The 13,699-nt window shown below is 54.5% G+C and overlaps 1 protein-coding gene across 6 annotated transcripts in view; it reads right to left on the reverse strand.

The window, feature by feature from the left end:
- Positions 1-380: 380 nt before the first annotated feature.
- The window catches only part of ABR (ABR activator of RhoGEF and GTPase), a 184,107-nt gene continuing 170,788 nt past the window's right edge, over positions 381-13,699 (reverse strand). For all 6 annotated transcript variants that reach the window (XM_086686381.1, XM_086686383.1, XM_086686382.1 and 3 more), the window contains 7 exons: positions 9,524-9,583; positions 9,164-9,273; positions 8,350-8,489; positions 7,152-7,286; positions 5,987-6,092; positions 3,657-3,804; positions 381-3,057 (listed from right to left, as the gene is read on the reverse strand). In XM_086686381.1, the coding sequence (XP_086542507.1) occupies positions 2,968-3,057; positions 3,657-3,804; positions 5,987-6,092; positions 7,152-7,286; positions 8,350-8,489; positions 9,164-9,273; positions 9,524-9,583 (789 nt within the window). In that variant the 3' untranslated portion in view covers positions 381-2,967. The remainder of the gene's footprint in view (positions 3,058-3,656; positions 3,805-5,986; positions 6,093-7,151; positions 7,287-8,349; positions 8,490-9,163; positions 9,274-9,523; positions 9,584-13,699) is intronic.

The following is a 13,699-nucleotide window of genomic DNA, read 5'->3' on the forward strand; positions in this document are numbered from 1 at the left end:
GGCTGCCCCAAAGACGCCCACTTCCAAGGAAAATGTAGAGAAGAGTTTACATAAAATAAGAAAACTCCCCTGGGATGGACAACTTTCTGCCATCTATCGGAGGTACACTGATGTCCAGGTTGTTGGGACCTTTGTCTTTCATGAAAGGAACTGGTTAGTGACTGACCTGAGACCTCTGTGAAGCACACAGAGGGGGCTGGGCTCACCTCCCCCCAAGGTGCCACAGTCCCTGTAGGCTGAAGGGAAGCTCAAGGGAAGTTGACTAGGTGCACAGATTCCTGGGAGCTCCCATCTGGATGCAGCTGGAGGAGTTAAAATGTTTAGATTGGTGGTCTTCCCTGGACTACTGAGTATACAAATGTCCACACCACAGGGCTGGGTTGTGTGCAAATGTTGGGGCTTTGCATTTTTTTTATTAACATTTTCCTCTCACGTGGTTTACATCAATTTATAATAATCTACATAAGTTGAAACAGAACATAGACCAAAAAAAATATATCCTTACCAACTTAAAGTGAAATATTAATGAAGGTTCCCATCCTACCTGTATCAGCAAAAACTGGCCGCCCACAGCCATTGCCAGCAGGGATGGGCATACTGGGATTCCTGCAGCCTGTCAGCTGGGCTCCTGTTGGCACAGCCTGCCCGGCTGGGCACAGTAGCTGGGGATTCTGGGCTGCACGGTCCCTCTCAGGAGAACCCATGGGCTACTTCCTTGATGCAACTTAGTCCATGTCTGGTACCTGCCCCTCCCCACCCTGGGGGTGGAATTTATAAATATTCTGAGTCTTTTGCATTCCTCAGCCCCTGCAGCTTTCCCTTCGGTTCTCAAGTTGCTTAAGCAAGTTTGGGGGGTCTGGTGGCTACCTGATGCTGAGAAGCAAATGTCTCTTGTTTCAGGGAAGTGGGAGGCACCCATTTTTTGGCTGTAACTAGCTCTAACTGGTCCTCCAGTTCATTACCATTAATTAATGGCTTTTGGAAGCAGAAGCCTTCCATGCCCTACACCAACTCCTGAGTGCAGAGACTCCTGGGATGGTCACAAGCTGGGATCTTTAAACTCAAATGGTGTTCTTTCTCCATCTCCTGTCCCAGGGAGCAGGGCTCCTTGCTGAACCGCTAACAGGCAGCTATGTATTTCCCTCCTGTTAGGCATTTCTTTCCTCTGATGTGCACAGAATGTGTACCGTTCTGCCCAAGATTGGGCAACAGGTGTAAACAAGATCAGAAAGGGCCCTCCCTGCCTCTCACTGAGCAAACGTTCTACCTTTAGGTCCAGCAAACCCTTCCTTAAAACTCCGCCCTGAGCACAATCTAAGGGAACCGTTCTCTACTTCTCTGCCACATGGAGCCAGAGAGCCGTGTACTACAGCTCAAGCCTAGGAGTGTTCTCCGAAGCCACCTGCCACATGCCGGTAGCTACTGCTCAGGTGGGAGGAGATACCTCTCAGTCCCTTCAGTGTGGAGAAAGGGGTCTCCGAGCTGGGAACAGAACCTGCTGATCCTCTGCTCTGGGGAAGAGTGTCAACAATGAAAGTCCCCAGCAAATCCCAGTCCCAAAAGAGGCAGCTGCCCATGACTCCTCATTCCTCCCCACTTCTGGAGTTGCCTAGAGTTCACCCAAAAGGCTGCATCTAGAAGCTGTGGGTGGGGTGGGGAGGCAGCACCAGGATGACTGGCTACTGCTGGACCTGGACCCTGCCTGTGTTTCCTAGGCTCTGGGGGACACACGGCCTCGGGGGCTGCCCTGTGGCAGTGCTTGGCTGTGGAGGATGTGTAAAATCTAAGGCAAAGGTACCGCAAGGTACGAGAGGCGCCAGGAAGGACTGCCTCCTGGATGGAGCCTGCGTGTTTCTAGATACCTGCTTCAGCCATATTAGTTGCCCCCCTAGAGACCTGGCTCCACTACAAAAGCCACTATAATTCCTTGTTGCTGAGAGCCACTTCCCCCCAACTCGGGGCACCTGGTGCTACATGGCACCCCTCCAAATGTTCAACCTGTCTTGTTTCCTCAGTGGCCCGCCTCCCGCCTCCCCTGATTCCTGACCCTCCGGCTCTCTTAATATTGGGTCACTTCTGAGTCTCTACACTCAAAGGAAATAGAACACCAGGGGAAAAGGAACTGAAAAGCAGAAGAAACAGTGAAAGATGCCTCAGTGAAAGTAGGCAGGAGACAGAACAGATAAACCCCAGAAATGGAGATTGTCAGGTGGAAAATTCCAGAAATCTGCTCTCCAGCTCTGTGCTAAGCTGAGGATTAGTGTGAGTCTGTCCCCTTGTCCAACATTTGCACAGGCAGCAAGGCAAAGCAGGTGTGCTTCCACAGGTAGAGGACAAGGAAAAGGCTGGGGGCGGAGGGCAGCAAGCGGCAGCCTTTGACAAGCCACCACCGCCACTGCCACCCGGGGTCTCAACTTTCAAAGTGATGGAGCAAAAACCAAGGCTGCACATGCATGTGGGCAGGCTGGGAGGAAGCAGAGGGTGGAGGAAACCCGAGGAGAGGCTGCCAGGAGACTGCAATCTGGGAGCAGGGCCAAGAGAGGATAAGCTGGCAGTGGTTACAGAGCGCAAAATAAAAGCCCTTGGACTGGACTCGGGAGGAAAGAAAGTGTTGGAGGAAATGAAAGAACAAAGCAGGCTGTCTGTATGCCCATACTGGGTCGGTCACTACCATTTCTGCATGACAAATAGACATAAAACAATTCCTGAACAGCACGGGGCATTAGACACAACTAGAGGTACAGAGGGCGGGGCCCGGGGCATGGTGGTGAGGCTGGGGGCTGGGTCAGCTGGCTTTGTACAAGGTGGCACGAAAGATGCACATATTCCAGTTCTTGGAAATCTGTGTCCCTTGGAGTCTGGAGTGCTGGGTTTGGGAGTTTTCTCTTGTAGTCTTTCAAGTCTGTGTTGGGTCCCCCGGCTGGAGGGGCTGGCTCGGGCCACCCCCACAGCTGATCCCACCTTGGGCTACACATCGGTAGAGAAGTACAGTGTGTTCCGCTTCAGTTCTGCGAAGGAAATGGGGGGGTGCTGCAGGTAGTAGAGGAGGACCTGGACCTGTGGGGGGACAGGGAAGACTCAGGCTGGGTCCCCGTCCTCCCAGCCTTCTGATCTGTTGAGAAGAAACGGTCCCTGTGCTGGGGTCACCTCTGTGCCGCTCCCCTCCCTGCCCTCAGGCCGCTTCGCCTCCCTGGAAGCCCAGCTGTGCCTGCCTATTGGCAGCAGCAGAGGGCACTGCAGGGCAGAGGGTCAGGGAGCCTGGGGTCACTTCCCCAACCTCAGTCAGAAGCTTCCAACCTGCTCCATAGGTTGGCTTTGACTGGGCAGCCCTGTCTCCAGACTGGACTCTGCCCTGAATCTTGTAGGGATTCCAGGGAAGCTTCCGACCCTAGAAGCAATCCTAGAGCTTCCACACATGAGGACGAGACCCCTGGATGTTACCTGTGCCCCTGAGCCCGTCTGGGCCCCTGGTCTAGGCTCAGCCTTTTTTTTGTCATGCTGGTCCCGAGCCCTGCCTCCCTGGTGACATTCCGCAGACCACCTACCCCGCTGCTAAGGAGGGAAGGGGTGTGGGACTCTGAGCTGTTCTCCCCGCCCCCCAGGGGAAGCTTGTCGCCCGCCTCTACCATTCCAGTTCCGGGCGGTGCTGGCGGTACCTGTGCCATGACATCATGGGACCAGATGTCTGCAGCCGACGTGAGGTGTGCTTTGCTCTCCACTTCTGAGGGTCTCAGTAACGTGGGGCCAAACACAGTAGCCAGGTTGTGAAGGGACATTTTGTTGATGGGTTCCTTCTCAGCAACCCTGAAAGGGTTGGGGCAGGGGAGAAAAAAAAAGTCATTTCTCAGCAGCTGCTCAGAGCTCCAGACCATTGGCCCGAGCTAGAACTGGAGGGATTCCCAGAAGGTGGGTACTAGCCTCCCTCTCCTAAGGGTGGGGACCTCTTGGGATGGAGGGACTAAGCCAATGGACCAAGTCTCCAGCTATGTCCCTGCACATTCCTGTATTAGATTCTAGCTCGTGGGCCACCCCTTGATGGTAAACTGCCAGAGCCAGAGGGCCTACCCCAACTCCCTTGATGATATTACAGATTCAAGAACTTTATAGTAACTCATACTCCTCACGGTCCTTTGGGCAGGAACTATCATCATCTCCAGCATACAGATGAAGAAACCAAAGGGCAGAGGGGTTAAGTGACTTGCCTGAGGTCACACAGCTAGCAAGTGGTAGAGCTGGGATGTGACCCCGCGCAGTCTGCCTCCAGAGCCAGTGCTCCTCGCCACTCTGTGCTCTACCCGTGATCGGTGAAGCTGGAGTGCATGGCCCAGAGGAAGAGCCACAGTGTGTGGGGCAGTGGCAGGGGCCAGAGGTAGGGAGCCAGTGCTCCGGCAGCAGTCACTCACTAGACCTGAGGTTCTTTGGCTGTGCTGTGGCAAGAACCACCCTAATCCCAGACGGAGCCCAGGGGCTCTCCTCCCATGCCTTTCCAGAAGGGTCTTCCTCATGGGACCCCGGAGTTGCCTCCCTTTGGATCGTTCTCTGCCTCTCTTGCATAAGAGGCCTCATGCTCTGTGGAAACTTCCCCTGAGTGGCAGCAGGGGCTGCCACCCGTGGTACTGGCAGACCCAGTACCACCCAACGCATCAAAGAGGTGCTGGGCCTCCCTCCCTGAGCAGTGCCTCCTCCCAGCTCCCAACTATACCATCATTCCCAGCCTCTGGGCAAGAGCCACAATGCGCATGCTGACTGCTTTGGAAACGGGCAGACAAACACTGCCATGCCAGGAGGCAGCTGTGCGGCTGGCCCAGCCCCCTCAACACACACACACACACACACACACACACACACACACACACACACACACACCAGCCAGGGGCCCAGATGTGGGAACAGACTGTGCCCAGTTCCCAGGGTGGAAAACCTAATGAATTTTCCCTTCCCACTCCTCCTCTGTGTGTCCTCCCCACAGTGCTCGCCAAACTATGGGAACTGGTTGGGGCTTCGGTCCTGGCCAAACCAGAGGGAAAATGTCTCATAATGGGAAAAACAAGACAGCAGCCCCAGGCGTTTCCAGGTCTCTGCTGGCCCTCCAGAGCTGGCCTGGCTGAGCTGCAGCCCAGAGCCTGGGCCTGAGGGCTAGAGCTGAGTTCAGGGAGGAGCCGGCCCTCGGCATGGCCCCAACTCAGGAGCTCCCTGGTCCTGGGTGACAAACAGATTTAAGGGACACCAGGACACTTTTTGTCCCCACTTACACCTGGACCAGTGCTGGGCTCAAAGGCGAATGGCGGGGACACCGTGAGGGCTGGTTTCAGTTCGGAACTTTGCAAGCATCAACTTCAGCAGCTCCCAGTTAGAGCTGACTACAGAAAGGGCGGGGGAGACAGTGGGGGTGGGGTGGGGGCGGAACTTAGTTTAGGATTGGGGACGTGCATTCTAAGGACAGAGTTGTTGCTAACCCCAAGCAAATCCCTGTGGACTGGGGCTCGGTTTCCCTGTTAGGTGAGGTGTGGGTCAAGACCAGTGCATTTCAAACTTTTTTGACTGTGACCCACAACAAACACACTTTACATCCGAACCCAGAACACGTGACCACGTGTAACCGAACAGAACCACAACATGCACGCTTACTGCCCACAGCGTGCCCTATGCCGTCTGTTCCATTCCACTTAAAAAATGTTATGGTGACTGAATGACCACTAACTGCAAAATCCATCTACAGTCCCTGGCTCTGACCCTGCATTTCTAAGCAGTCTATGGCCCATACCTGAGGTCACTATTAGGACCCAAGTATTTCTCAAAACAGAAGAATTTGAGGGCAAGAGTTTGAAAAGCAAACCCTCACCCTGTTAGGGATGGCCCAGCAGAGGCCAGTGCCCATGAGGAAGAGCTGAGAGAAAGGGGGTCTCCCCCAGTAGATGTGTCCTCCCCATCAGGGGCCTGCCCTGGGCTCCCTGCTCCCTCCCCCAATTGGGCCCGTGCTCATTACCTTTTCAAGTGTTCCAGCAAGAAGAGGAAGGTGATGAGGTTGGGGTCGGGCAGGGTGCGGAGCAGGTGCATCATGCAGTTTTCCTTGGCAGCAGGGTCTGACAGGGCTGGGGGGAAAGCAGGGCGAGGCTGGAGCTCAGCTCCCAGGCGGGCAGGCCCGAGCCAGCACCCCCATGGTCAGGAGGCTATGCGACCCTGAGGGAGAGCCTGGGCTGCTGTGCTCCCCTGAGGGGAGCAGACCCTGTAGGAAAGGAAGGGCCTGGTATCTTCCCAAGGGTGGGCTATTAACAGCTAGTTCCTACAGAAGCCCCCACCCATGACCTGTAACTCAGTCAGGAGGTAGGCTGGTGGGGAGCAGGCACCCTTCCTCCCCTTACCACATGGGCCTCTACGGCTCTTGCCATTCCCCATGCCTGGTCTAGAAGGCTAAGTTTAAAGAATGATGATACTGGCACGAATGTTTCCTCTCTTTCAACTGCCTCTGATGCTAGAGCACGGCAGTGAACAGCCTTCCCTTCTGTGGGGCTCTTCACTTCCTGCCATGGCTGAAGCCCTGATCTGCTCCTGAAGGATGCAGGAGGGAGGAGGCAGGAGGGAAGAGGGAGGAGGGAGGAGGGAAGTGGTAGGAGAGAGGAGGGAGGAATCAGGAGGCAGGAGGGAAAAGTGAGGGAGAAGGCAAGAGGGATGCTCCCAGGCCTGGATTCGCCTGGGTGGGTGGAGGCTGGAGCCCTGCTGGCCGAGGCCCTCAGCCTCCACCCACCCATGGCATCAGTGAGAGCGAGGGAGTGCTCCTCTGGAAGCCTGGGTTCCAGCCATCTCAAGTGCACTCCAGCCAGGCTTGTCCTTGGCTCTGGGATGCTGGCCCTGACCACCCACCTCAGGGCACATTTCCCCGGATGCCTGGCTTTCCAGCAAGGAGGTCAGTATTCAAGGAGGAAGCACAGAGGGCAGCCCACAGGGGCAAGAGGGGAGAGGGACAAGTGAGCGAGGGTCCACCTCTGGATCAGGCCCCAGCAGGTCACACCTCACCCTTTGGGCCACTCGGTCACGCAGCCCCAGAGCACTGGGCAGACCAACAAGCAAGGGAAGCCACGGATCTCTTGGTCCTCACTTTGCGGTCAGGGAAGTCTGGCTCAGCCCAGCCCTCGGGTCCCCCAGAACCTCACCGATGCCCTCCATGAAGGCTGGGTAAAGTCGGTCTGTGAGGAGGGGCTCAGGCAGCTCCCGGAAGTAGAGCTTGAGGGTGCCGGCGATGGCATTGATGTCCATGTCGCTCAGCATCAGTAGGATGTCCTTGTTATCTGCAGAGGAAGTGCGCAGTCAGGTCTGTGGTGGCCTGAGCCCCTCTCTTCCACATAGTCCTCAGCCAGGCGGGTGGGCCTGTTCTGTCCCACACAACATGGCCAGGGGAGCCCCCCACCCACTCTGTGTCTGCTCTGGTCTCCCCAGGAAGGGCAGGAATGTAGGTAGTGCCCACAGGTGGTCTGTGACTCAGCCCCGGGGTGGGGGTAGGAGAGAAGCACAGTTCACCATCCAGAGTTTTGGAGCCACATTCACACCACATGTCAGACACCCTCTTTGGAATCTCCCCACTGCTAAGCCTCTCTCTGGAAGGCACTGCACATTTTTTACACCTAAAATCATGTTCTGACGAAGCTTCAGCTTCCAGGTTGCACAGAGGAGCCATGCCAGCACATCCCCAGCCCCTCACCCCAGGCTTCCTGAACACAGGCCCCACCTCAGCTCTCATGGAATCAGCACTGCCCGGCCAGTTCAGGTTTCCTGACTACTGCAGTGTGAACCAACAAGATGAAGGAAAGAAGAATCAGAAAGGTCAGGACCCACCACTGAGGAGTTTACGGGGCTAGGGGAGCAATGCCCCTCCCAAAGGGTGCTCGGGGCTCTGGAGACAGCAAAGGGGGGCCCGGGCCAGCCAGTTCAGGCTTAAAGCCCTTTAGATTCCTTACAGCCCACCAGGCACCAGGGAGCTGGCAAGAAAGCCAGGAACACTGGAGTAAGAAAGATCTGAGTTTCAGTCAGGCTCAAAACCTACAAGCTGGGCGATCCCGAGCAAGCGACTTGGCCTCTCTGAGCCTCAGTTCCTCACCTATGGCAATGGATAACAGATTGGAGGGGAGGAGGATCACAAGAAAATACAGGTGGAGTCCTTGCTTTAGAGACTCAGAGATGACCCACCACGTGCCACATTGGACTGTGATTCACAGACCAAGGCTCCTATGCCATCAGCTACTTGGGGCCTCTCTGTGGAGAAGGCTTCCAGTTCTTCTAGGCTCCCCTAGCAGGTGGCTGAGCCTCTCAGAGTGCCCTCTGCCCACCAGCCCAGGTGGGGCCTACCAGACTCACTGGCATCAAAGACGGTCTTCAGCGCCTGGATGTCAGTGGCCACCCCTGATATCCGGTAGATGCCGACCTCCTCGATGCCCCTCTTCTCCACCTCCTCCACACACTGCCGCACGATGTAGGGCACCTTGGAGCGCTCCCGCCTGGTGGGGAGGGGAGGGGAGGGGAGGGGGTGGTAGAGGGCCTCCCCGTGATGGCTATGGGTAGCCCCAACTCTGCACACCTTGGCCTTGGAGTGCACTAGCCTCTGGCGTCAGGGGATGGGGCCCAAGAAAGGGCTAAGAGGCTGTGCCACCCACACCCCACCCAGCCAGCCCGAGGCCTGCCTGCTGAGGGACAGCAAGGGACAAAGGCAGGAAGAAGGCTTGGGAGAGAAGCCCAAAGACTCTGAGAAAGAATGTTCCTTAGAGCACAGATCTCAGGTTCAAATGCTTACGGGGGACCAACAGGGAGTCCACTGAGGACTCAGGTCCTCAGGTCCTAGGAAGGGGAGACAGGAGGTGGCGGGCAGAAGGGCACGTCCCCCTTCCCGAGGGGCAGCCACCCCTTGGAGTCCAGCCCGCTGCTGCCAAGCCTCAGTGGTCACAGCCTCTCGTTCATTACAAGAAGCTGACAGCCTGGGAGTCTCACAGACTCTCCCAGTGCTCAAATGCTGGCTTGTTGATCTCTAAAGCACTGGGGAAGATGGAGATAGACCTCTGCGGGCCACTTTGGGCCTCCAAACTGGCCATCCACTGAGCTGGAGGGGGGCTGACGGGGGCTGGCAGGGGCCCCGGGCACTCATGCCAGCACTCAATACGCCGGAGGCGGCACCTACTTAGTCACCACGCTGATCTTCACGCCGAAGACTCCAGTCTGCTTTTTGGACGGGGTCCTCTTTAGGCTCATATCTCGACTGGTGAACTTCATGGAGAATTCCACTTTGATCTGGTTGGGGGTACGGCAGGCACAAGTCCCCTGGGGCATGAGTGCCTCCAGAATGCAGGGGTCCCCTCCCCGCGGGGCCACATCCACCACCCAGGGCTCCCCGAAACACCTGCAGGGTGGGAGTGGGCAGGGTGCCGGCAGTGTAGGGGGTAATGGGCCGGGCTGAGGGGACAGGGGTAAGACAGCACCCTGGGGACAGCAGCCAGAGGCCCACCCATTGTGCAGACATTTCCTGTGTCTCTGGGCTCACCCCGTTCATCTCAATCACATCCGTGTGCCAGTTCTTGGTTTCTACAGTTTGTGGATCCAACTGCAGAGAAAGGAAGAAAGAGAACATGAGTGAGAGGGATGCAGATGGCAGCTCGGGGGCGAGCCAGAGCTCTCTGCTGGCCAGCAGCTGCTCATACGCGGGCTACATGGTCAGGAAGGCAGAACTGGGGCCTGAGGCTTCTCTTGAAATCAACCCTTCAGGGAGGCTCCAGCCCCTGGCCCTCCTGTCTGTCCTGGCTAGTAAAGGACTCCCCTACTCCGTGAAGGAGTCAGGACATACTGGTAGGCACTGTGGCCCATCACATCTCATTCGTTAGTCACTACCACCCTCTGAGATGGGTATTAACACCCCACTTCACAGATCAGAAACCGAGGCTTACAAAAAATAGGCAGCTTATTCAACTACCAGGACTGGGGTGGACAGGAGGGTCTGTAGCCTGTGCACATGGAGGTGCTGAGTGGGAGGCGGGAGAGGTTAGGGGGTCCGTCTCAGGAGTCAGGCTGCCTGGGTCTGAATCCTGGCTCTGCTGCTTCCAGGTGTGTGACCTTGGGAAGTTTCAACCTTGGTTAAGCCATCAGTTCCCTGCAGCAGCCAGTAGCAGAACCTGTCTTGCCAGATTGTTGGGAAGACTGAGTGAGATAACAGTGGGTGGGCAGCTGGCCCCCAAGGAAGAAAACACTCCTGTAGGGGAACCCCCCAGATTGGGCTGGAGCCCCAGGAAGTGGGGGTAACCGGGGAGTCTCAGGGGCACCTAGGTGGCTCAGTCGGTTAAGCGTCCAACTCTTGGTTCTGGCTCGGGTCATGATCTCACAGTTTTGTGAGTTTGAGCCCCGAGTCGGGCTCTGTGTTGGCAAAGCCTGCTTGGGATTCTCTGTCTCCCTCTGTCTCTGCCCCTCCCCCACTCCCCCTGTCTCAGTGTCTCTCTTGGAATAAATGTTAAACTTAAAAAAAAAAAAAAAAAAATTTAAAACAGGGGCGCCCGAGTGGCTGAGTCAGTTAAGCGTCTGACTTTGGCTCAGGTCATATTCTTGTGGTTCCTGAGTTCGAGCCCCGCGTCAGGAGTCAGGCTCTGTGCTGACAGCTCGCAGCCTCTCTCTCTGCCTCTCCCCAACCCATGCTCTGTCTCTGTCTCTCTCTCTCAAAAATAAACATAAAAAAATTAAAACAAACAAACAAAAAAGCAGGGGAGGCTCAGAGATATTCCTCACAGGGGATCGGACAGGACTCCGTTTCTCTCAGTGGCTTTCAAACTGTTTTTCCTTGTGCACCCACACAATCATCTTGAAAAAACTATGCACTCCCTGGCCCATTTTCAACTCAACATCTGAGTATTTCCAAAGCAAGTTTCAATAGTTGCAAAGGATAGAACTTCCAGGATAATGTAAATATTTACATCTTAAAACACAAACTGCTACATGATTCTCTTCAATGTATTCAGTGGAATCCAGTTACCACAGTGATTTGATGCACCGTCATCTATTTAAAAAATACAAGCTCTTCTTTCCCTCGTACAAACCCTGTGCCATTTCTTTTTCTCCCTGGATTTGTTGTTATTCTACTTCTCCTAAAGAATTTTCTCCTAGTTTGTACTTTTCTGTCTTAAAGGCTTTCATTCTTCACTCTATTACATGTTGCTTCAACAAAAATATCTGTACAAATGGCAAGGAAATACTTCCTGGGGCCACAAGGCTCCAAATATTCAAAACATGTCCTAGATTAGTTATTACAATGATTAGCAGCACACAATAAAAAAACTAACCAACACATTACGAATAGTTATTAATAAATATTCAGTAGCAAAGTACTATTTTGACGGGACTGCATCTCTTCATGAGACAGGTAGAACATTTTTCTGTGTGTGTGTGTGTGTGTGTGTGTGTGTGAATGTTATGTTTTGCTAGGGTGGAACTGGGTACAGCCTCAAATACTGCTTCTGTGTGTGCATGTGTGTGTGTAAGTGTCTTGTTTTTTTTGTAAGCTCTACACCCAACATGGGGCTTCAATTCATGACCCTGAGATCAAGAGTCACACGCTCTTCCGACTGAGCCAGCCAGGCGCCCCTGGGTTTGTTTTTAAAGATGTAAAGGATGGAACATCTTGTTCATATAAATAACTAGATGGGGCTGAAAATAGTTTTATTACAGCAACACTATATGATTCTTTATGCTATTCCTCCTCATTTGCCTTAAATTGCATATATACCTATCATCAAAAATTTTGTTTTTATTTTTATTTTTGAGAGAGAAGGTGCAAGCGAGGGAGCGAGGCCACGTGGGGGAGGGGCAAGAAGAGAATCCTAGGCAGGCTCCCCGCTGTCAGTGCAGAGCCCGACGCAGGGGCTCGATCTCAGGAACATCAGATGTTGACCTGAGCTGAAATCAAGAGTCGGATGCTTAACCGACTGAGCCACCCTGGCGCCCCCCAAAATTTATTTTAAATGACGTCTCAGCTGACAATTTCCATCAGTTTTGTGGAAAGCAAAGAAGTGGAAAGCACCCGACTTGTAACTGGGCCTTTAGTGTCTTTTACTTTCTCAACACCTACACCTACATTTCAAGAGGCCCTGTGCTGTTGGCCACCCAGGGGGCCTTGGTGCCCTGGGCTATGCTCTGCAGTGAGTCCTGGGCTCCCCAGCAGAGGAAGGGAGGCGAAGGTGAAAGGCTTTTCTCAGGCAGATTGCTTTGTGGTAATAGCACCTGTGGGAGTTGAGAGTCTGCCGACTGATGCTCTGAAAACTCTCCCTGCCCACACACCCCCTGGAAAAGCTCTCTGCACCCTCAGGAGTGTGTGTGCAGCAGTGTGAACACCACTGTTCTAGCAGGCCCACACCACAGAGGAAAACGATCAGGTCAGCCCGGAGTGGGCTGGGCCCTGGAGCTTCCTATAGCTCCAAGTAACTCCTTCCAGCACCTTCTATCATCCACACCAGCTGCGGGCAGGTGGCAGTGGGCGGGGGGGGCGGTCTGCATGTGGGCCAGCTTTGGTCCAGGCCAAGCCTCTAGCAATTGGTTCCCTGCCCAGAGGAGAGATGGAATTGAGAAGGGGACAGAGGAAGAGCAGTGTGGATAGGACCGAGCAACCCCCATGCTCCCCAACTCTGCCCCAGCACCTCCTCAAACACACAAGGGAAGCCTGGCTGTTGTCCAGGCTCGTTACTTCAGAAGATTTGGAACCAAGCATCCTACTGGGTCCCAAAGGAAGCCCCAGAACCTCCCTCTCCCTAAACCTTTTTTATCTCAAACCCTCACCAGGCCTGTAGCACAGGCTAACCCTTATCGTTCCCTCCTGCCATCCAGAATGCTGGCTCTTGGACATAGGGCCTGGGTCTGTCCCCAGCCCTATCCTCTAGCAGTGGCCACCTGGAGTAGAGAGCTCAACGGTGCTTTGTCAACTGCGGCTACCACCCTTGGGTCACACAATCTGGACGGACCAGGACCTTTTAACTCTGGTTTTTCCAGCCATCAGAATACGCCTCAGGCCGACTCCATGGTCCTGGCACCTAATGCCCCTCCTGTGCTCTAACCACCCATGATCTGGCACCTCCTGGCAGCTGCCATGGACTAGGGAGCCAGTGGTCCCTCCCTGGGTCCTGGAGTGGCATCTGGACACAGCCAAGTGGGGATACACAGGGATTGAGAGTCAGGCCTATCTGGGTCCAAATGACTGCTCTTCTTCCACTCACCTGTGTGAATCTGGGCAAGTCACTTAAACCTCCTTGAACGTCAACTTCCTCATGGGGCATCCATAGCACCTCAGAGGACTGTTACGGAAAATACTAACAGAACTAATGCATTCTGAGCATTTTCTAGGAGTCTGTCATGATGGATGACAAACCCTTCACACACAGCATCTCAGTTAATCATCATAACAAGCCTGTGGGGTTTAAGCCTTTTTTAGCCGCCCCCATTTTACAGATGAGGACACTGAGGCTTAAAGGGAGTAAGGAACTTGCCCAGCGCCGCACACTTAGGAACTGAGAGCTGAGGCACAAAATCAAGTCTCCCCGACTTACCTACTCTGCTAACCCTGCAAAATAAGGTGCAAAGCACCTAGCTGGTGTCTGTGCCTCACGGCAACAAGACATGTGCTATTTCCATGATTTGCTTACAAAGGAGACATTAGGCCTCCCGGTGCCTGGTCTGACACCACAGGCAG

This window comes from Puma concolor, chromosome E1 (genome assembly GCF_028749965.1).
Source record: "Puma concolor isolate L17-30 chromosome E1, mPumCon1.1.hap2, whole genome shotgun sequence".
NCBI classification, from domain to species: domain Eukaryota; kingdom Metazoa; phylum Chordata; class Mammalia; order Carnivora; family Felidae; genus Puma; species Puma concolor.